General features: G+C 41.7%; 1 protein-coding gene across 1 annotated transcript in view; it reads left to right on the forward strand.

Moving 5' to 3' along the window:
* Positions 1-5,644: 5,644 nt before the first annotated feature.
* Positions 5,645-21,057, forward strand: part of ALK (ALK receptor tyrosine kinase) — a 650,534-nt gene continuing 635,121 nt past the window's right edge. Inside the window, exon 1 of the mRNA XM_073214828.1 lies at positions 5,645-7,280. Coding sequence (XP_073070929.1) covers positions 6,599-7,280 — 682 coding nt within the window. The 5' untranslated portion in view covers positions 5,645-6,598. The remainder of the gene's footprint in view (positions 7,281-21,057) is intronic.

Consider the following 21,057-nt stretch of genomic DNA (forward strand, 5'->3'; position numbering starts at 1 on the left):
GGACTGGGAACTAGTTTACACACAGCTGGGCTGGCAAGGATCAGGGAAGCCAAGTCAGTGGAAGGCAGACTCCAGAGAAAGGGTTTCCTGGAGAGAGGGTCCTGTAGGAATAAGGCTAAGCCTAGCCTTTGAAGAAATTAGGGATAAGGTGTGGCTTGGTCAAAAGGGCAAGACAAAAATTCTATTTGAAATAGAATTTGAAGTGAGTGGGGAATTAGCATGAGAGTTCATTGATGCTGAGCTTTCTGATCTTAATTCTTCCTAAGTAGAACTGAGATTGGTCACTGAACCACATAGGGCTCAGTCAGAGGGGTTCAGTCAGCCTGGGGTCTGGATAAGAAAGAAAGACAGTGGCACAGGACCAGACAAGACAATAGAGATGTGAAATGATGAATCAGATAGGACTGGCCAGTGGGAACTGTTTTTCTGATATTCTAATGGGAACAGGTCAATTAGATGTAATCCATTGCTTAGAGATTGACATGCCTACAGTCAATTTGATCCTAAATGTGAACACTTGGCTCTAAAAAACCAAAGCCTTCTCCTTGATGCCACTAAAAGTCACAGGCCAGGGCACTAACCTGTGTTGGCTGAAAGAAAGAACTAAATGGATGGAGAACATGCATTGGTTTTGGAGCCCTTTAAAGACACTTAAGAAGACTATGTTGATAACCAAATTACCCCAAAAGTTTTACTTTCATCTTCCTCAGCCAAAAAGGGTATCTAAAAAGACCAGAAATATTAAGATAGAAGCAGGTGATAAGACCTGTGTTAGCTACAGTAATAGCTCACACCTTTACTTCCTAACGTACTGTGCTTCAGCAAACACAGGGGTTGCTGTGAAATACACAGTGGTGAGCTGTTTGCTTTGATCTCTCTTGTTTCGCTTCTCTTCAGTAAATGTGAGACTGTATGGTTTCCTGAAGAGGGTTTTCACACTGTGGTGTGGAGAAGGGCTTCCTCTGTGTCTGTCTGGCTTGATCATGCCTTGGGTGGGATGAGAGCAGGCTGAGCTATTTTTTTGTTTTCACAATGATATATGCACAGACTGTGTTCTCTGATGGTGGCTGAGCTCCCCCACTGGCTATGGCTTCCAGGGAAATTAAGGTCATTTTCTTCTGGGTTACTCCAGTGTTCTAGACCCCTCGTGTTCTAAGTCATTTAACATTACACTTGCACATTTTCTCCTTCTTAAAAGTCAGTAAGCTCTGTTTGCTAGATATTTCTGACTCTCAGCCTTGCGGGCCCTCTTAGAATAGGATAGGACCATGTGGATATCTTCAACCAGAGTTGTGAGAGGAAATGACCTGTGCCATTTCCGTACTGAAGTATTTAGTTGTTGGTGCAAGATCCTTTAAGTTCACAATAGTGTCTGCTCCATCAGCCTGGATCCCTAAATGATTTTGATGAGCAGAGCCCTGTGCTCACCTAAGATGGATATGAGCTGTGAGAAGAATGTATTTCCTTGTTTTCAAGTTACTGAAATTTGAGTTTTGTTGTTGTTTTTGGTTATTACAACATAGCTTGACTGTCCTGACTGATTGACTGATATACTTTCTTTATAGGATTCAAATTCTATTATTCTTTATTATATAAAACCATTAAAAGTCACTTGTAAATAGAAAAAAAATCACCCACAATTCTGCTACCCAAACAAGTCTATTTTTCAATGTTTTCCTCCAGTTTTTTTTTGTATTTGTAATTTACTTCACTGTAGCATAGGCATGATGAATTCAGTTTTGTATTGTTTTTTTTCATTTAATTTTATCAAAGCTTCATTATAGTAGGAACCTTGACTGTTTTGTTCACTACAGTATCTCCCCTCAACATCTCATGCAAAGCCAAACACAGTGGGTACCTAATAATTGTTGAATTAATAGCTTTCCTCCTTGCTGATGATTATTAGGTGATACCTTATGTATGACTGACTGGTCAGGCAGTTGCTGGTTATAGAATCAGAGCTTAGGTTTGTTAGGTGGCAGGATATTGTTTTAAATAAGTTTTTTTTTTAAAAAAATATTTTCTCCTGCCAGCATTAGGTCCAAGCTCTTTTCCTGGTTACTTTGGAAGTTCATAGTCTCTCTCTACTATCAGTTCTGGTCCCAGTTTTGGATGAGATCTTTTGGCCCCTTTGAGAGTCTCACACAGACTAGCAGAGTGGACATGTGTCAAACACTGTACTTGGTGTTTCTTCTAATTTGATACATAAGCCCAGGGAAGTCAAGGATTTTCCTAAGGTTCTAGAGCCTCTGAGAAGCAAGGCTGCGCTTGAAATCCCGTTTCCTGAGCACAAATGTTTCTTCTGGGTCCCAATTCCTGCTTTCGGTGCACGATAAGATGCTCTGGTTGTGGGCTTCCAAGTGTCGTAGCGGTATCTTCCAATGTCTAGCTTCAGCTCAACATATTGATTTTTCTCTTGCCTTTTTTTCTCTTTCTTGTTCTCCCTTTTTCTCTTTGCCTTCTGTCTCTCTCCTTCCTCTTGACCAATTGAATGCTTGACTTAATTAACCCTTTAGGCCTCCGTCAGATTTTGCAACTGGGAGGCTTGTTTTGCCTTAAGACACACTGCCTGGATTTGAATGCTGTTTTAATTACTGCTTCCCTTATAGAGAAGTAAACCCCTCCTTAACTGAGCTGTCACTTCTCCATTTCCAGAAAGGGAGTCTCTGCTGTGCAGGATCTTGGTGCTCTCAGGGCCCGACTCTACCCTTTCTTCTCTCAGCACACGGTCCACTCACTCCCCTCCCTCCACAGCTTAACTGCCCGAGTCATCAGCAAGGTGACCCCAGAGCAGGGCTGTGGGCCACTGACTCTGTCTGCAAGGCTTCTGTTACCTCCTCTCTGCCCCGCCCACCGCTCCCACCCCATTATCTGTCTTTCTTAGTTGGACTTTTAGTTTTTTCCTCTGTTGATCTCTGCCCATCTTGGTCTGCTCCATCTTACTCCATTTTCTCTCTTGTGTAGTTACTCAGGATTTGAGACCATGGATTTCTTAGGTATCCAGGTTCAAATAATTTAACAAATCTTGTTACCTGTGTAGTTTTTTGTTTGGAAGTTACCCTCTTGGGCAACATTTGTGGTCTGTAAAATAGAGATACTGTTACTTCCCTCACTGTGTTACTGTGAATATTAAATGAGATAATACATGATAATTATTTTGAAATACGCTGGCCCATAAGTGTATTAGACGTTAGCTATCACTTTTGCTCATACTTTTTATCTTTCTGTCTCTGTTTCCCCCACTTGCTCTTAAGTGTGTTTTCTCATCTCCCATCCTCTAAATAGTGATGGTTCAGGATAAAGGCATTAAATTTATAGCTGTAGGCATGAGGAAAAAGTCTAATTTTTTTCCAGTGGGATATGTAAAATTTGGAAGACAAGAATAGCTGGTTTGAATCAAAACTGTTACTTGCTGTTTCACTTTAGGCAAGTTATTTTGTGTCTCTGAGCCTTAACTGTTTTATCTCTGAAATGGAAGCAATAATATATACCTTCCCCCAAGGCTGCTGTGTGATGTTACACACATGCACACACATACATACACTACTACAGATGCATATGCATAGTGACCAATAGACTCTCTTAATACTCATTCCTGTCTCCTTTAAATTAAAAAGGGAACACTTTTGAGATTCAGTGTGATAGAATCTACAGGGAGAAGAATTTGTCCTTCCTTGGAGGAAATTTAAAAGAATTTATAAACCATGAGAATTAACTGAGAGCCCTGTGTCTGCTAGGTGCAAAGGCAATAGTCCCAGACGTGATCTGGGAGAATGTTAAAACTGTGGTGACTCATCTGAAGTATCGTCTCTGCAGCCCCCTTGTGGCCATTAATTGTAGCAGACGATTCATAGGTACTGACATACATTAGAGTCAGTTTGGCTTTGGACAATTACATAGGGAACAGGGGATGGAGTGGGTAGTAAAAGACTACATTTTCATCTTTTTAATATTTCAAATAGAAATTATTCCTCCACCAGTGAACATGCCAGTGAAATCTCAAGAAAATCCAAATGCAGGTCCTCACGCACTAGGAAAGTACTAACCTCCATACCCTTTACTTCTCCTCTTTCTCTTTCTCCCTCGCTCTCTTCTTCCATCAAGGTAGGAACATCACTTCTTCTCCTTGGAGCAGATCATTCTTTGCCCTTAAACTTGTAAAGTCAGTGTACCCAGTTTGAGTTCCAAGGACAGGCCAGTTGCCTGTCAAATTAAGTGAGCGGCCAAACATAGAACCCAAAGCAAGTCATTCCAAGAATCAATATTCTCTCGTTATTAGGTCTTCTAGTTGCTAAAAGCAACACCAAAATGTTCCAAGGAGCCCAGTCTGAGAGATCAGAGTCCCTGCTTGGCTACCACTTCCTGTGGTGGTGTGAGCAAGTTACTGCAACCCTCTGCAGCTCAGTGAAGGAGACTGAACTCCACCCCTGTGCTTATAAGGACATTCACCTCTACCTGCCAGGCTGTGAGCTCCTCAAAGGAAGATCTTGCCTTATTTTTAGCTTTGACAGCAGAAGGTCTGACAATCAACTTTGAGAAGAAATTGAGGGATATGTGTGAACCAAAGATTGTAGTTTTGTCTCCGGTTCCAATGAACCACTTGTTACAAACACAGCCAGAAACAAAGTTCTGTTGTCAGTTCAGGAGGGATGAAGGGAAAGAGAGATCAGAGGTACAGTCCTTATTTCATAAATAAAGAAAGGACTTCTGTTCTGAGCTCTCGCTCTGAAGGCTGTGGGCAAGAGTGTCAGATCATTACTCCTTCTAGCCAGATCTTCTTGGTTAGGGAGATGGAGGTTCATGGAGTGGGAGGTATGGCAGAGCAGCGGTTAAGAGTACATGACTAAGGACTTGGGAGAATGTATGTGACCCAAGGAAAATCAATTATCTGTGACTCAATTTCCTTTTCTCTAAAACTGGAATGTAAAATATTTACCTTGGAGAGACTAAAGGAGGTGACTCATGTTCGAGCCATTCTGCGAAAACGCAGGGTGACTGACAGGTCTGAAATACATTTGTTGTAGTTGAAGAACTCTTGTGAGATCGCCACCGCTCCCACCCACAAACCTTCCCTGTCTAGGGGACGGGACCGTCAGGTTCCCAGGAATGTGTTCAAATAATGGAAGGGCCAGAGAAGATTGTCTCAGGGCCCCAATCCAAGCTGTTCTCGGATTTGGCAACGTCGCGCTGCCCGTCCTCCCTCTCCTCCCTTCTCCTCTCCTCCAGTTTTATTACAGAACCTGCTTTTCAGAAGTCGGACTCGTTTAATCTTTTAAATGCATAATTAGGGAGAATGTTTGATTGCAAAGGCCTCTCCTTTCCTCCCATTTATATAAAATCCGCTCCCGTTCTCACAGCAGAGAAATAGAGCAGGGAATCTAGAGGAGGGGAAGGAGAGGGAGCGGACCGAGGGGCTGGGGAAGGACTGGGCGGGCTCTGTGCTTTTCTCAATGAATGCCGATGCCTCTGCAGATTTGCATAGGAGCCGACCGCGCTGGGCCATTGGTTGGCGGGTGCGGGCGGGGCGGCCCTGCGTGGGCCGACGGCGGCGGGGAGTTGGCGTTCGGGCCCCGCCCCCGCCGCGCCCCCGCCCCCTCCTGGCGCGAGCTCGCGGCTCCGCCAGCTGCAAGTGGCGGGCGCCCAGGCAGATGCGATCCAGCGGCTCCACAGGCGACCGCGGAGGTAGCAGCTGGCACATCCAGCCGCCGCTGCCCGCAGGGTCGCGGGGCGCCGAGACACCTTCCGGCCTCCCTCTGGCCAGCCACCCGAAGCCTCAGGGGCTGCCGATGCGTAAGGAGTGGGCAGTAAGATTTCAGGCTCTTCTGCCCTGAATGCCTTCACTCTCCTGCCGCCTCTGGGGCTGCTTTCGTGTCGGAGAACTCCGAGGAGACGAGAAGCGGGGAGAGCAAGGACGCTGGAAACTTGCGCGGCGGCGGCCTGAGCCCTCTCTTCACGGCGCGTGGGCTAGATTCAAGCCCAGAAGTTCATCACGCAGGGCAGTCCAGACTTCTCCCTGTGGAGGGTCGCAGGAAGGTGAGCAAAAACGCAGCCTCCCCCCTCCGTTCGCCCCCAGACGAGGAGAGAGGAGCTCAGAGGAGCCGAAAGGAGCGCGGGAGGCGGTTGGGACGGCAGACACAGCTCGGAGCCACCGTTCCCAGCTGGAAAGTTGCGGAGGATTGGAGGCCGCTGGACAGACCACCGCTCAGGCCTCGGGGGCAGGACAGGACGATACCCTAATTGCCACCTCCCTTCAACCTTAGTACTAGTTTCTCTCATTCTGGAGCGCAGCGAGCTACAGACGGGGGCGCGGCGGTCGGCGCAGCTGGCTGGAGGCACAGGGTCTCAGCTGCGGGCGCTTCGGGGTCTCTTGACACACCCCTGCTTCCAGCCTCATTTTACTGAGACTGTTGTTTTCCTCCTAGCAGTTGGAGGAAAGCGAGAGAATCGAGTGCACGCACAATCCCCCAGAGATCAGGTGGAGGAGCTGCTCAGAACCAGGCACTGCTGGGAGGCTCTTCCCATCGGGGGGAAAGTGAAGGGCGAGGCTGGATTCCGGAGGGTCAGGAGACTAGTATACAAACAACCCTTCTCCAACGGGATGGGAGCCGCAGGGCTACTGTGGCTGCTGCTGCCGCTGCTTTCAGCGGCAGCCTCGGTTTCGGGGACGGAGATCAGGACCGACCAGAGTGTGGGCTCAGCGGCCATGGGGCCAGCGCTGCAACCCCGGGAGCCGCTCAGTTACTCGCGCCTGCAGAGGAAGAGTCTGGCGGTGGACTTTGTAGTGCCCTCACTCTTCCGCGTCTATGCTCGGGACCTGCTCCTGCAGCCGCCGTCACCCTCGGAGTCGAGGGCTGGCTGGCCGGAGGCGCACGGCTCTCTGGCTCTCGACTGCGCCCCACTGCTTAGGCTGGTGCGGCTGCCGCCCGGGGTCTCCTGGACAGACAGCGCCAGCTCCGCCGCGCCCGCCCCGGCCCGGACGCTGTCCAGGGTGCTGAAGGGCGGATCGGTTCGCAAGCTCCGGCGCGCCAAGCAGCTGGTGCTGGAGCTGGGAGAGGAGGCGATCCTTGAGGGCTGCGTTGGGCCCCCAGAGAAGGCGACCGCGGGGCTGCTCCAATTCAACCTCAGCGAGCTCTTCAGCTGGTGGATTCACCACGGCGAAGGGCGGCTGAGGATCCGCCTGATGCCCGAGAAAAAGGCGTCGGAAGTGGGCAGAGAAGGAAGGCTGTCCGCTGCGATCCGCGCCTCCCAGCCCCGCCTTCTCTTCCAGATCTTCGGGACCGGTGAGCAGCTTCCGCCTGAGCGTGTCAGGATTTGGTGTTTTAGACACATCAATTTGTAATCATTGTCTACTAATCCCCATTTCCAAAAACCTCAGTCTCTGATTCTTAGTCCTCCTTTCTCCTTCCGCAAACCTCCTCCCTCAGACCGTATTTTCTCCCTGAATGCAGTCATTGCCCAAGAGTCTTCCTTCCTCTCCAGCAGCCAAGTTGGGAAAAAGTTTCCTGGCCTTGGCAGAATGCCTCTTTCTACCCACTTACACAGGGTTCCAGTCAAAATCTAATTTCCTTATAATGTCTGAAATGCCTGTTACTTCTATGTTCTAAGCTTAGTTCTAGATCTCCAAACTATTGCCCATCTTCCCTTATCCTGTTTCCTCTGCCTGCCTACAGATTGGGGAATGTGTGGTATGCTTTCTCAGGGAATATAGAATTCCTTTCATATTATTGCATCCCACACAGCTGTTCTCTTTAAATGTTTGTTTACCAAGGGATTGCCTCTTCATTAATTTATTCTTCCACGCAGCCTCCCTCAACCTCAGTCAGCTGTCCATTCTCAGACTCTTGTTCTTCCTCTTAGATGTCATTGAGAAAGCCCCAGAAGACCTAGGGGACAGAAGGCAAGAGGGAGATGTGAAGAGAGGGAGATGGGAAGAGAGGGAGCAAAGTTGGCAAGATAGTCTTCCTTTGGGGGAATGCCTGTGAAGTCAGGGAGAGACAATGGTTGGTTTGGTTTTCCTTTCTTCCTGTATTCCCTCCAGTTCTGAGCTTGACGGTCTGCAGCAGCAGCTCTGATGACAGTCTCTGGCAGGCCTGTTTCCCTGCAGATCTCTGCTGGAAACTCCAGAAATGAGGATTCTGTTTGATTTACTCATTTTCTTCCCATATTCACTGAGTTGGAGGTGTGTTTGGAGGCCTTTACTTCTCATTCTTCCCATAGCATCCTTTGACTAGAAATCCAGGCGGGTTTGAATGAATGTTTCTCTTGTAAGATGACTGGGGAAAGACTCGTGAATAAAATATACAATGTAAATGAAGGAGAAAGCACAGAAAAGAAATCATGCCTTTTAAAAGCATACACTAATTCCACTGAGCAAACCTAGAGTCTTTTCTATCACTGTCATTGTCAGAAATAAATGAAATTCTTATGCTCTGCTGGTTACTAATGTCTAGTATTAATTGGATGGAAAGCATTGAAAAAAGCCCACTGTAGAGCTACAAGTATCTGCTATGCTTGTTCCAACACACTCACATAATCTTATATACACCCAGTACTCCTGTACAGCAGGGATATTCAGAAGTTGAGGTTCCTCAGTAATGCTGCTATGTGGTCCCCAAGGAGAATGGTCTGGATGCATATTTCAGTATTGGCATTAGTAGCTTTGGCACCTGAAATGACCCCTTTGTGTTCAATGTTGGAAATTATATTAGTCCATAGGATGAGGCAGGGTCTGATGTGTTTAATAGCATCTTCTGTGAACTGAGATAGGTATCAGTGGGCATCTCTGAAGAGTCACACTTTTAATGCATTTGAAGAATATACTCCAGTTAAGCCTTAGATAAGGTTGCTGACTTGGGGAGTTCCGTGGAGCAAGGAGTGTGCTCTAAGAGCTGCTCTGCTACTGGTAGTTGAGAAGCACTGTGAGCATCCCTAGTCCTCCCTCAGCAGCACAGTCCATTTGGCAGCTGGACCAAGCCCTTATGCATCATTTGACACATCTAGCAATGCTGTTTTAAGCAAGAGCCAGGATTCTGCCTGTTAATGGCTAGAAATTTTGGCCAAGCGTTTTTCAGCAGGATCGGGATCAAATGATTATTGATGGGATCAAATAAGACACTAAGTGTAACTGGATGAGCTCCCCATGACCTCCAGAGAGACCAGCAGTTTATTGAAAAGCACTTCGGGCCTTGTGGTGATTGTACTTGGAAGAGGCTGGGCTCTCCTGCTCTGAAACATATGCTGTCTTCAGTTAGGCAGCCAGTAATGCAGAACTAGCCTCTTGCCTTACCACTGCCTCCTCCCCAGCCTCATTCAGATACAGTCTCCACTTCAAACCTCCTTTGGAAGGAGTGGACACACCCTGCTATATCATGTTTCTTATTTAGGGCAACATATATCATTGTGGCTCCATTCATTTTCTTGTATGAAAATTCAAGCTTAGGCATTCACACTTGTTTATTTTGCTGTGTATCATGTTTGAAAATGGGCTTATTCTTTTTATATAGGCTCTGATTTATAGAAAAGACATTTAACTCTTCTGTGACATGGAATCTTCAAGTATTTAAAGGGAGAAGAAGCACAACTCAGCTTATTTCTCCCTGCTTCTGCCCAAGGGACTGGCAGTCTGGTCTCGAGAGCCACAATCATACTAATGGGCCTATCATGGGAAGTGAAGAGGAGAGGGTGGGTGTTCTGCCACCCCTTTTAGTGAGGGGCCTGCAATAGCCCATTGGTCTAAGAGTAAGCAGGACCATGATGAGGAATGGAGTTTCTTCAGTCTGAGCAGGTCTATGACTGGGGATATAGTAAAAATGGAAAAGCACCCAGTTAGAACAAAGCAAATGTTCTTTGTATTGCTTGTGGTTTGTGCTGTCAGAGAGGATGAAAGGATGTCTGAAAAGTCTTATAATGCATGACATGCTAATGTTTTTTCTTTGTGGGCTGATTTGAATTCATAAATGGGATCAGTGTTTCCAAGTCCAAGGCAGGTTCCCAGAGCACCCATTTGAGAAGTAGAGGTAGAGAGGGAGTTGCTGGGACTGTATGAATGAATGGTGGTGTACCATCTGGAGGCAGCCCAAATCTAGATGAGATATCTGCTTGGAGGCTACCCCATTGCTCAAGCTCCACTTTGGAACCTGTTTTGTAGATGTTTTGATAACTTACTTCTGCCACTCCCCAGACAGAGGCCTAGAGGATGATGTCCTGTGGGATAGGAAGGCTGTTTCCCTGTAAGTGTCCCCCTTCCCACTCCAGGAAGTCCACAGGAACTGTGGACTTCACATGTACTGTGGAGAGGCCTGAGAAATTTAGAGTAGATATATGCAGTGAAATACACATCACTCTTGACCTCACTTATCTGTCCATCCCTTCCCATTTTACTTTTGAAGAGGGCAAAGAGAGAAAAGGAAGATAGAGAGGAAATTGGAGCTCCCAGAAGGGATGTCAGTTATTGGAGGTGAATTGGGAGAGTCGAAACTAGTCCAGAGAAGAGCAGAGAGCTGATTTAAGAGTTGAAGGGATGGATTTATGATGAAAGATGAAAAGAATTAAATATATATGGCTGGGCTAAGTGGCAATGAAGGGAAAGCCATGGTAACAATCTACAAATCTCTGAATAGGGAGAGTGACAGTGAAGGAGAGGAATTATTTAGTGTGGTCCATAGAAGTAATGAGACTTGCAGAAGGAAACTTCAGGTTGTATATCAGGGAAACATTATTTTCTGAAATTGATATTCCTTTGACAATGGAATAGAATTCCAAGGGAGCAAAAAGTAAGGGAAGATGTAGGTCAGAGAAGCCACAGCATTCATAATTAATCAGTTCTGTATTTGCAGATGTTGAGAACCACAACAGGCAGAAGAACTGAGATGGGTAACAGCAGCAGGAGTCAGGAGCTTTTGTGATAGAACTAGTGAGAGACTTTGGGTATTGGTGTTACCAGGGGGAAAGAAAAGAATTGCTTATGTATCTTAGAAGTTGGTGGGATGCTTACAAGAAGATTGCTAGTGAGAAAAATATTTTGAAATTACTGGCTTTATTCTTCTGTGTCCCCAGGTGAAGCACAGAGTATTTCTCTGGAGTGTTATCTGTACATCCAGCATGGGGAGGCACACACACAGAGCATTTATGCATCTAAGACACATCTGTAGGTGTGTGTATCATCAAGTCATTGGCAGGGCAGAAGGTACCTGGGTCCTGAGAAGATGAGATCAGCTCCAGGTTTGGCAGACTCCTACTGGCTACCTGAAAACCCTTTGGCTTTGCTGAAAATATATACGGCTATTTGAAAGATGAAGTTCATTTAAATCCTGTTGATCCTTTCACAAATTTACAAAAGGAAAAGAAGGAAAACCCATGAGAGATTTGTGCATGGGGTGTGGGAGGAGAGTGTTAGCATTAAAAAAATGAATGCTTTTATAAGGAAGTGAGTCTGCTGAAGGCCAGGATTGCCTGGTCTGTGGGTGAGTGAAGAGGGGGAGAGTTGTTGGCAGCAGAAGTCACAGTCCCTGCCACTCTGAGGATTACTGCCTGCTAACCTCACTCCATGGGCATTTTTACAGCCTAACTTGTAAAGGATATTTTGCTTTTCTTTATGACCATTATTACATCCTGTTACAGTTGTATAGGACTTTATAATTAATAGAGCACTTAAATACTTATTATTTTTACCAATCACACAGTAGGCAGGGCAAGTATTTCATTTTATAAATGGAGCAACTGGAATCCAGATATTTAATAACACTTTTTCAAGGTTGGACAGGTAGAAAGTGGTAGACCTAGAAACTTCCATTTATATATTGAGAGGTTATGAGATGATAGATGCTGTGTTAGACGCTGACTAGGAGCACAGATCTCCTTGCCTTCAAATCCAGGCTCTTTCCACTCAGAGAATTAGCTCTAGGTGAAGATTATAAAAACAGACATGTCAATATTATCCTTGTAAGAAGGCCATGTAACAGATATTTGGTGGTCAATATCCATGACTTGGAAGAGTTCCTTAAAATTTTTGAGAATCACTGTCACATTTGAAAAATGGGAATACTAATCATTCCTATTAAAGCTATTGTCATGGAAATTAGTAGGTGGTATGTGTAAATCTTTAACCCAATACCTGACACATAATAAAAAGGAACCATGTAGTTTATCATAGCAGCAGCAACACCCTGGTATCTGGTTGTGCAAGTTGTGTGCTCTACAATTCTAGGAGTTGCCTATACATTTTGGTCTGTTCTGATGGTGCCATCTGGAGTTGTGCTGCCCCTACGTGTGGCCATAAGTGGTGATAGTTTGGCAGCAGCAGTTGTGATACTGTGGGTCTCTCATGCAACTGACTTCTAATTCCTAAGACATGAGAGGTGAGATCCAGTGGAAAAGGGGAACATGATCAGGTGGTGGTTTCTGTTGTCTCACCATGGAAGGCCTGTTTTTCCCAGAAATGCAGCTAAAGTGAGGATTGAGGTGTGGTATTTGCTTCAGTTTAATCAACTGGGATCCACTTGTTGATTTTTTGACCTTAGATTCAGTCTAAGAATCAAACAGCATATTCACAATCTTAATTATTTTTTCTTCTACAGAAAGAGAGCAAACCTTAACTTCATGAAATTGTGAAATCTAGTGCTGAGAAAGAACAAGACAGAGGCATTGCAGAAGAATAATTTTCTGGTGGATCTTCCCTAATGGGGAGTGATCTGTGCAGTCCAAGCCCCTCCATGCCTGGAGAGGTACAGGGTCATTGCCCTCTGGTAACTTTTGTTGTAATTAGCTGGAGTTGTGCCCTTTTCTTACATTTCTGCCCTCACCATTCATTGTGAAGGGAACAGCAGGAGACAGATGGAAAGTACAACTGGTTAATGGACATGAACCCATTAGGAGCAGTTAAAATCTTGGAGATTCCATGAAGACACATAGCCCAGGGACTTGAGTGGGAAACTACCTCAGGAAAGGGCCTCAACCTAAAAGAGGCTGTTAAGCATCTACACAGAATTTTATAGGTGGTGTTTTTATGAGACATAGCTGAACCATTGCTTCTCAAAGATGCACATGAGCATCATCTCTGATAAAGAACAGGATGTATTGGTGAGAATGGTTAAAGGTCCAGAGGTCACATGGAGAGAGCCTCAAATAAAGCTACCATGGAGTCTGTGGATGTCTTTTTCTTTCGAATTACTGTGTCATCCTCTTGTCTAGTGTGGCCGGTGTTTCTTAACCCAGTTATGACTGGACTCTTTCATACGGGTCAGTGTGTGAGGAAGGAGCGGTTAAAAGAGTGTGTGAACTTGATGGTGAGGTAGTATGTGACAGGGAAGCACCCCAGTACCTTTTTTGATGAGCCAGGTTTCTCAGAACAACTTTTTTTTTCTTTAGTAAATCTTGTGATGAGTTTCCCAACTGATCTGTTCTGAGCTTGAGTCCTTTCCTAGGGGAATTGTGCAAGATTCACTTGACAGATGTAGGCGTCCCAGTAAGTGGGCAAGAGGAGAGCCCCCTTGGGGCAGATCTGCCCAGCCACTTGACTTAATGTAGAGTCTTTGTTCCTTAAACCTAAGCTTTGCAGCTGAGTAACAACAGGTGCATGAGAGAGGTAGGCAGTCAGAATTCCTTGGAGTACAGAAAAGGCTACAGGAAAGGTATGAAAAAAATATGAAAAGAAAAGAAAGGAAATCTAAGCAAGTTTAAAGGAAATCAGGCAACTAGCTGAAGAAAATCTGAAGGAAAGTTTAAGCCACTGACTGTGTTTTTCTTTTCCCCTTATTTATCTGTTACTCAGTTTGCACTAGCATACGGTTCATGAAGGCAGGCATGGGCAAGTCTCCGTCATAGATCCTCTCCTTCTCAGTCCTGATAATTAAAGTAAATGTTCTGTGATGGAGAAAACACTACAACACTAGATTAGGAGTTAGAAGATTTAGATTCTATTATGATACTGGCCTTTTATTAGTCTTTCAAAGGTCCTTTGAAATCTTGTGCAACTCTCATAAACTTGAGCTTCTGGGTCTTTGTTCCTAAAGGAAGTATGAATAAAATGAGAGTTCCTGTGGCCAGGATTCTCACCTGGCCGTGGTTGACTAGCTCACTGCACACCTGTGGGCAATACATGGCTATTGACTCCATATAAAGAGCTCCACCCTGTGCTCTAGGCGTGACACGGTGGCATGGCTGCAAGGCTGCAGGAGAGCACAGCAGAGACTGGAGTGGTGGCAGCGCCGAGGACAGAGTCCCAGAGGACGGCTGTGTGGGCAGAGGGGCCCAGAGGCAGAGACCGGCTTGCTGCATGCAGACTTGCTCTGAGTGAATGGGATTCTAGTGACTGACCTGCCACCTGGAAATAAAGTTGGATATAACCCTTTCACACCAAGAACGTTTTGCTGTCAATTTCTTTGGTCACATTGAATCCATAGTGAACTTGCCTGGGGCTGAAACCCACTGGCAAGACAGAAAGTAATACAAAACATGTCTTGACTACATTATGAGCATTGTATGAAGTAATCTGTGTGGAAGGTTCCAGTCTGGATTATTCAGAAATAAACATATAAAGCAGTAGAAAAATGAATGTATGAGATCATAAGAAGTGCTGAGATTATGCTTCACCCATTCATGATTTCAACTAACCTTTAGCATTAATAGCAGCACTGCAAGGTCCCAGACTTTGAGGCATGTCTTGTGGTTCAGTTACAGTTGAGCAGCCCAGCAAAGGGTTTATGTGGCTTCTAAGTTTCCTTAAAATGAGTTCCTTCATTGGAGCCACTATGCTTTACTTCAGACTTTTCTGGAAATGAATCTCTGGCAGTGGGACATAGGAATTTATATTTTAACATCAGAAAATGATTTTTTAATATTGGGGACACTCTTCTTGTATACAGCTTGGTGGCAATCACATATGCCACATAATCACTACCTGGCTAGAAAGAGAACACTACTGGCATCCCAGAAATTTCCCTCCTATCCTTTTCCAGTCTGTATCCACACTCCACCCAAGGTAACCATCCTTCTTATTTTCATGTCATCAATTAGTTCTGCCTGTTTTTGACCTTCATGTAGATGGAATCACATCATATGTACTCTTGTGTCTGGCTTCTTTTACTCTACGTGATTTCTGCGGGTCAATGTTGTGTATACTGGCATTCTTTCTTCTATTCCCTTATATGAATATAACAACATTTATTTATCCATTTTCCTGCCAAGGACTTGCATATGTGGGAAATCAAAAGTAAAAGAGACTATTCTAAATAATGGGTAGAATAAGTCATAGATGTGGGGTTGAAGCCCTGCTGTACCATTTATTGGCCCAAGGCTGTTTATTTTCTTCTCTTTCAACTTTGATTTTGTTATTTGTAGAGTGAGAAAATAATACCCATCTTCCAGGGTTATTGTGAGAATTAAATGGGATATGGCATAGGTAGTAGGCCCTAACACACAGTTGGTATTCAACAAGTGTTAGTCTTTTTTTCCCAGTTCTTGATTATATTTTTTCCCTTGGTGGCCCAAATGGATCCTGCAAAAACTTCCTGAAGGAGGGAATGAGAGCCTTTTTACTAGTGAGGTCATTAGCTCACAGAAGGAAAAGTAACAACCACATTGTTACATACAATATTTTTTATAAATAATTTTATTTATAGGTAAATATAATAATTTAAATAAAACAAATATTTTTTATACTCAATTTTAAAATTAACTAAGAATATTCATATAATTCAATAAATTAAAAAAACTCTAGTCTTACATTCAGATCAATTGAAGTAGAGAGAAAAAATGTAGATGGGACAGAAAAACATGAACAGAAACACAATCACATTTAAGAAAGAGACAAAAATGACTGAGAATGACAGAGATACAAATGGAGAAATAGGAATGTGTAGTAGAAGGCAACCCAGGGAAGTAGAAGGCAGGAATTATCTCCTGGACACTGAGGTGCATAAATACAGAAAAAGATGCTTGAATGAGTGACAGAAAGAGAATCAGGTTGGGGGTAGGGAGGGAGGGAGAGGTAGGGAAGTAGGATGGAGGGAACACTTGGATAATTTTTGGCCTGGAAGGATTCTGACCCAGTGTAAAAATCTACACTGAATCTATGACCAACATTATGTGATAGTTACTTCAATTTTATTGAAGTATAATTCACATTCAATAAAATGCACCTATTTTAAGTGTAGAGTTTGATTTGTTTGATAAATGTGAACACCTGTGAAACCACCACCCTAATTAGGATATGGAACATTTCTGTCAACCCCCAAAAGGTCCTTTTTGACCTTTTGCAATGAACCCCTTACCCTTCTGGCTCTAGATAACTTCTGTCAGGCAAACATGATGACTATTACACTACAGAAACTGCTCTAAACAACTTATGATTTGATTTCTATCACAATAGATTAGTTTTGTTGTCTGTTCTGGAGGTTCATATAAATGGAATCATACAGTATATTCTCTTTTGTGTCTGGCTTCTTTCACTTAACAGTAATGCTTTTATAATTTATTTGTGTTGTTATATGTATTAGTTTGTTTCTTTTTATTGCTGTATAGTATTCCATTGTATGAATATACAAAGTTTAAAAAAATTCATTCATATTTTGATGGACATTTAGGTTGTTTCTAGTTTGGGCTATCATGAATAAAGCTGTTAAGACTATTTTGTGAACATATCATTTTGTGGGCATATGTTGTCAGTTCTCTTAAACCCATGGTAGAATTGCTAGCTAAGGTGTGGTGTTATCTTGTGATTTTATTTTACATTTCTTTGTTCTAGTTATCTAATATTGCATAAGAAATCAGTCCAAAAGTTAGTGGCTCTGATTTCCCTCTTTGAGAGGCTTTAGGGTGTAGGAAATGCTGGACTCATAAAGAGAGCTGGGAATTGTTCCCTCTTCTATTTTTCCTGGAAGGAAATTGTAATTTTTTTTCTTTCTTGAATTTCTGTTTAGTAGGATTTGCCACTGAAGCCACCTTGGTCTTTGGTATAGTTTTTGTTGGAAAGTTTAAAATTACTAATTAGATTTATTTAATAATATTTAAAGGATTATTATCTATTTCTTTTTGAGTTAACTTTAGGAATTTATAACCTTTAAGAAATTTCATTGATTACTTTAAATGTAATTTCATCTATGTTGTTGAATTAAGCAAGTTAAGTTGTTCATGATATTCCCTTATTAATTTTTGTACTTAGGGTTAGTAGTGATGGCCCTTCTTTCATACTTGATATTGGTAATTTACATTGTCTCTCTTTTCTCTGTGGTCAATCTGGCTAGAGGTTTACCAATTTTATTGATTTTTTTCCCCAAAACTCAACTTCTTGTGACACTCTAGTATTTTTCTTATTTCAATTTCATTGATTTCTGGTCTAATTTTCTTAACTCCTTCATTTTATTTGCATTGAGTTTGATTTGGTCTTATTTCTAGTTTAAGGAGAACACTTAGATTATTGATTTGAAACCTACCTTCTTTTTCTGCTATAGGCATGTAATGCAAAAATGCCCTCTAACAACTGCTTTAGCTGCATTGTAGAAGTTACATTGTGTTGTAATGAAATTTCATTTACATTCAATTAAAAGTATTTTCTAATTTTCCATTTGGCTTTCTCTTTGACCTATGTTTATTTCTGTGTGTTTTATTTCCAGATACTTGGGGATTTTCCAGATACTTTTCTCCTATTGATTTCCAGTTTAATTTTGATACAGTATTAGAGTATACTTGATTGGATTTCATTTATTTAAAACTTGTTAAGGTTTGTTTTATGGCCCAGAATATGGTCTGTCTTGCTGAATGTTCCATGTATGCTTGAAAAGAACATGTTTTCTGCTGTTGCTGGGTGGAGTATTCATCAATGCTAATTAGGTTAATTTACTTAATAGTGTTGTTCAGGCCTTTTATGTCCTTATTGATCTTCCATATATGTGTATTTTCCATATTACTATGTATTACCAATCAGGGAGTGCTAAGGTCTCCAAGTTTTTGTTGTGTCGATTTCTCCTTTCAATTCTATCATTTTTCTTTGTTTCATATATTTTAGAATTCTTTAATTAGATGCCTATATATTTAAGATTGACTCTTGATGATTTGGCTCTTTTATTATTATGCAGTATCTCTTTTTATCCCTGTGATATTTCTATATTGAAGTTTATTTTGATTGGTATTAATATAACCACTGCAAGTTTATTTTGATTAGTGTTTATTTGGTATATCTGTTCCATCCCTTAACTTTTAATCTATGTCTTTATATTTAAAGTGAGCTTCCTTATAGAAAGTGTATAATTGGATTATTTTATACTTGTATATTGTATTATTATTTGTATCGTTATTTTAGTGGTTGCTCTTGGGATTACATAAATATTTGTATGATATATATGTAAATTTTCAGTATACTTTGAGTTGACATTTTACTATTCAAGTTAAATAGAGAAGCTTACAACCCTATAGGTCCCTTTACCCTCCCATTTTATGCTATAGTTGTCATATGTGTTGTATCTATATATCTATATATATGGTCATATAGTATATATAGACATATAGATATACTATCTAGTAGGGTTTTAATAAAAAAAATATATATATACACACACATATATAGCTCTTGTACATATTTCAAATAACTTAAGAGGAGAAAAATAGTCCTTTATATTTAACTATATACCATTTTTCTTCCTCTTCCTTCTTTTCTGAAGTTCTAATTTCCTTATTTTAACTTTTCCCTTCAACTTAAAGAAACATCCTTTTACATTTCTTTTAGTGCAGGCTTATTGGCATCAAATTCTCTTAGTTTTCCTTTATCTAAGAATGTCCTTATTTCATCTTTTTTCTGAAGTATGTTTTGATTGGCCACAGAATTCTGAGTTGACAGTTCTGTTCTTTTCTCACTTTAATAATACTGTTATTTGTACTTTCTGATGAGCCTTCTGCCATTAAATAGTCTTCCCTGTGTTTAGCTGTTTTCAAGAGTTTTTCTTTGTCTTTCATCTTCAGAAGTTTATGATGAGCCTGTGCAGATTGTATTTGACTTTATCTTGTTTGCAGGCTGTTGAGATTTTTGAATCTGTAAGTTTGTGTCTTTCATGAAATTTGGAGAGTTTTCAGCCACTGTTTCCTCACTTTTTTCTGCACCAATATTTTTCTCCCCTCCTGTAGGACTCCAGTTACACATTTGTCAGACCTTCTGATGTTGTCTCACAGCTCTGCTATTTCTTTTTTCAAATTTTTCCTTTCTTTTCTGCAGGTTGGACAATTCTATGATCTATACTCAAGTTTATCGACTCAATGTTTCCATTTTGCTATACTTTTAAATTTTAGATATTGTATTTTTCAGTTCAAATTCCCTGTCTTTTAGAATAACTTCTATTTAGCCTACTTAGAACCACATTTCCATCCATTTTCCAGAATGTTTCCTTTATCTCATGGAGCACAGTTATAATAGATGGCTTCTTTAAAGTCTTTGTCTGATAATTCCAACATCTGCATCATCTTGTTATTAGCATTTGTTGATTATTTTTTCCCTTAAGAAATGGTTTTTCTTTTCTTTTTTTTTTTGGTACATTGAGTAGTCTTCGGTTGTATACTGGAAGTTTTGAACATTTTGTTGTCTGAGACATGGGTATGGTTTAAAACTTAGTTTTTTTTTTCTTAAAGGCTTTGTTAAGCTGTTTTGGGTCTGTCCACACATGTACTGCTCAGAGATGAGCTGGGACTCTGAGCCAGTTTTTTTCACAGAATTGGCATATTTCCTTCTCCAGCCCTTTCTCCTCTTTTAGATTGTCTATAAACTGAGAGTTTTACCTACCTGTACCACGTCTGCACAGTTCCTCCAACAAAAGTTGCCATTGGGCAAAACAGAGAGACAACAAAGAGAAACAAAGCAGGGATTCACTACACACTCTTGAGCCTGATGGATCCCTTTTCCCAGTCCTCTGTCCTGAAAGATGTGATTTTTAATAAGGTTTCTATTAGAGTTTTGGCAGCTGACTTTGCCAGCCATGCTGACTCTGCTGAGGGCTCACTATCACAAGATTAAAGACAAAGGAGAAGAAAAAATGAAGAAATGGAGATTTCCCTCCATGTTATAGCTCTGACCTTTTGACCAGGAGGAAAGGATTTTAATGGGCATTTCAGCTGTTCATGAATCACCACCACTGCTTTGCCAGGTGCCCAAGTTTGGCTCACATGTGTAAGAGAGAAAGAAGTAGAAACGAAACCCTCACCTCCATGTGGATTACCTTTCCAGGTTTTTACTCTCTTCCTCTATATTCCTTTTATTTACTTTTCAGAGTCCCTTAATAGTTGTTCTTTTGTATTTTGTCCAGAGTTTTTAGTTATAAGCAGCCGGATAATAGGATTTAGTGGGCTTACTCCATCTTGCTGCACTAGAAGTCCCTTGTTCTTTATTGAATCAGAATTTCATTCAACAATATTTTTCCTTCATCCTTTAATATTTAATGTTGTGCCATTCATCTGTATTTAAATTCTTTCAAATTTTATTTATGGAAAGTATCTATTTCACTGAAGATTTTTACCAGATAATTTTTTGGTCGATAGCATTCTAGTGATGTTCCATTGTTTGCATTGTTTCTGCTCAGAAGTCAGATATTTCTTTATGTATGTTTCCCCTTACATCTCCCTCAACCCTCTTTCCCCAGTTTCTTTGTATTTTATTGCTTGGCATTTATTGGGAGGCTCTTTGTTCTGTAGGTTTATATTCTTCATCACATTTGGAAATTTTTCAAATATTTTTTCTGCTAATTACAATTATGTTATAGTATTTAATGTGTTCTCACATTTTACTAAGGGTCTATTCATTTTTTTCCAGTCTGGATAGTTTTATAGTTTATCTTGAAGTTTACTGTTTTCTTCTGCAGTGTCTAATATGCTGATAAAACAGCTAATTTAATACATTTCCAGTTTCTCAGCTCTAGAATTTCTACTTCTATTTTTATTTCTGTATGTATGTTTTCCTTTAAGTTCTTGAACATATTTATAATAGCTATTTTAACGTTCTTTCTGAGGCATTCTGGCAACAAAGGACAGCCAGTAGAGCAAAATTGTTTGGATTCAGATCTCATCTGCAATAATTAGAAACTG

Source organism: Manis javanica, chromosome 1 (genome assembly GCF_040802235.1).
Source record: "Manis javanica isolate MJ-LG chromosome 1, MJ_LKY, whole genome shotgun sequence".
Lineage (NCBI taxonomy): Eukaryota > Metazoa > Chordata > Mammalia > Pholidota > Manidae > Manis > Manis javanica.